General features: G+C 33.8%; 1 protein-coding gene across 2 annotated transcripts in view; it reads right to left on the bottom strand.

Moving 5' to 3' along the window:
• Positions 1–127: 127 nt before the first annotated feature.
• LOC106470032 (zinc transporter 1-like) overlaps positions 128–2,791 on the bottom strand; it is a 17,258-nt gene continuing 14,594 nt past the window's right edge. For both annotated transcript variants that reach the window (XM_022398581.1, XM_022398582.1), the window contains one exon: positions 128–758. In XM_022398581.1, coding sequence (XP_022254289.1) covers positions 501–758 — 258 coding nt within the window. In that variant the 3' untranslated portion in view covers positions 128–500. The remainder of the gene's footprint in view (positions 759–2,791) is intronic.

The following is a 2,791-nucleotide window of genomic DNA, read 5'->3' as shown; positions in this document are numbered from 1 at the left end:
AGTTGTGTTGTTGAATTTTTTTTTTTTCTGTGTTGCTTTCCTGCTTAAGATTCACAAAGCCAAATATGTTTCCAATACAATTATTTTCTCTGTTTTCACATTCTGATGAATAAAAAACAAACTATGATCTGAGAGCAATTTTTTATTCAAAACAGTAAATTTTAAAAGGATTTAACATGCATTAGCACTTAAACTACTAGTGCTATTTTAGTAAGCATGTGAAGACCAACATGCCTATCATACACTTTCAAGTTTTAAAAATATTAAATTATATTGTCAACAGAAAGTACGTCAGTAACCACAAAACAAATGGGAATCTCATTTCTGCATTCCCTCTCTTCTTTAGTTTATTTTGCGATTGCCGAAACTTTTCTTAACTTTAAAATCTTATTAAACGTTGTTCATTTCTGAACTAATTATTACGAGCTGTTAATAAATTTATAACTTATACTTGGGCTACTAATATCACAAGTTTAACACTGTTAGGTTCTAGAGAAGTCTCAGTAGTCATCTGTTATTTGTTTAAAATTTCCGTAGCATCCAGATCTTACAAATGCATCAGTTGAATGCGGTTTTATGTCGGACTCAAAGCTGCAGGCACACTGATGACCCATGACAGTTAATGAGGTGGAAATAGTTTCATCATAGCTGCTTGATATCACGTTCGGACTTTTCACATCCTGAGGACCACAACAAGTTTGAGATTTGCAATTACCTTCTGACGGACAACCTAAAACGCAGTTTTCTTTGTTTGGATGCTGAGAAAGATAAAGCAAAATACGTACGTCTGTATATCTAAAACTAGGTAAATTCATTAATAAGTATATACATATACTTCTGGAACAAACGGTAATATAATGAAGGTGTAATAGCCATTCGAATGGTTAATTATTAACGAATTATCTTTCTGGGGGTTTACTTAGAAGACTTAAACATTTTGTTAATTCAAAAGAGAGAATCTGAGAAAAGGTTTACATTTGTGTGCGTCTTGTATATTGTATAACTGGTTCTAGTGGGTCACTATAGGGATGAAAAATGGAACGTTTTTTTGGCATTTATTAATTTCTTTTTTACGCATTGGAATCGTGTACTTGTTTTTCATATATTTAATGGAAATTCGACAAATAGCGAAGTATTTCAGTAAGAAAGAATGTAAAAAGTTCATAATCGAACACACTTATTGATAACGTACTTAGTATACTATCTAATATTGACAACAAATACAAGTTTAATAGTATTTGTGCTCACGTGTTTCTAATAATTTCCACACATCGGTGGTGTCTTTTTTTTTTTATAGCAGTTTAATCACCCGAATGACAGTTTATCCACACAATTTGCTAAATGGCCAGGTAAGAAACACATTACAGGTCGGACATAACCATCTATAATTTTGAATTGTAGACAAGGAGGAAGGTAACCAGTCAGCAGCAGTCTTAACCGTACAAGACTAGCTATCACTTATAATGCACCCGCAGGCAAAAGTGCGAAGCGTGCTTGGTTAAGTTAACCACTAAGTCACATTCGGGCCCAATAGTTTCAACCATTCTTAAGATCTGTATACCTTAAAATTCTAAAACTTTGCATTCATTGCTTTCTTGTATATATAAGCAATATAAACAGGCCCGGGCTTGGCCTAGTTGTTAGACTGTCTGAATTGTGAACCTGTTGTCACAAAAACGTACTATTCACTTTGGTTCATTATGTGAGTAAGGGTTAAATTAGATTTAACTCTTTGGTCGGATAAAAGCAGCTCAAGGGTTGACAATTATTGCTGTTAGCTAACTGCCTTCTTTATAGTCTTAGCTCAAAATTAGGGACAGTTATGTGAAGCCCTTATGTGGCTTTACGGAAAATTCTAATCAAAGCAATAGCAAAGAAAAAATGTATTAACATAGTCTGCATGGTAGATATTTAACACAGCTACATGATATATTTTTGTCTCCATAACTTATTAACATATGAGCAGCAGCAGCAAAAGAAAGACTGATAACAAAAGTAATTAGTAAGCTTACAACAATTTTTAACAAAATACAAAAACGTTAAATTCTGAATTTTTTTAGAAGAGATAAAACAAAAGCGTTCAATTAACTGGAAAGGTGCGAGCTCTAAAATTTAAGTAAGAAATGTTTAAATACAATATAACAGGTAATAAATATCTGATAACAAAAACAAAACAAGCTTCCTAGATATTAAGATTGGAGCTAAATTCCAACTTACAAGAAAAAAAACAGTCATATTGAGTGTTAGAGAACAAAGCACAAAAATAATGAGAGACTAGTGAAATCGACGAATTCACTGAATAATAACACTCATGGTTCAATTAAACGTGTATTTAAACCGAGTGTGAAGCTTAACAGATGTGAACATTTTTTATACTCGAAAACAGGCTTAACAGATCTGAACATGTTTGTACTTGAAACCTAGTGTTACGACAGCGGAAGTCACGTGACGCCGCTGACGCTGGTAGCGTGCGTGATGAGTTTCTCGAATGATCGGGGAAGTCCGAGTGTATTCACGATGCCCTCTTCGTTAGTATATAAGTCTGGCAGAGAAAACCAGCAGGAATGAATGAAGAGAGAGCAGTAGTTACTTTGAGTTCCGTGTAATTTATGATTCTGTTAGTTTCGAGCTAGTGAGCCATAAAGTGTGTGTTTTACACTCGTCGAGAGCGAAGTTATCGAGATTGTGAATGGCTGTGATTTATAGCGTATATCATAAAAGTTGTTAAGTTTAATGTGACGAGAAACGTACTGATTGTGGAACTACTGTGTACTAAAAGTTTGTATCGAGG

The sequence above is a fragment of the Limulus polyphemus genome, unplaced genomic scaffold, assembly GCF_000517525.1.
Source record: "Limulus polyphemus unplaced genomic scaffold, Limulus_polyphemus-2.1.2 Scaffold3783, whole genome shotgun sequence".
Taxonomy (NCBI): Eukaryota; Metazoa; Arthropoda; class Merostomata; order Xiphosura; family Limulidae; genus Limulus; species Limulus polyphemus.
This window is presented reverse-complemented; position numbering and strand designations above follow the sequence as displayed.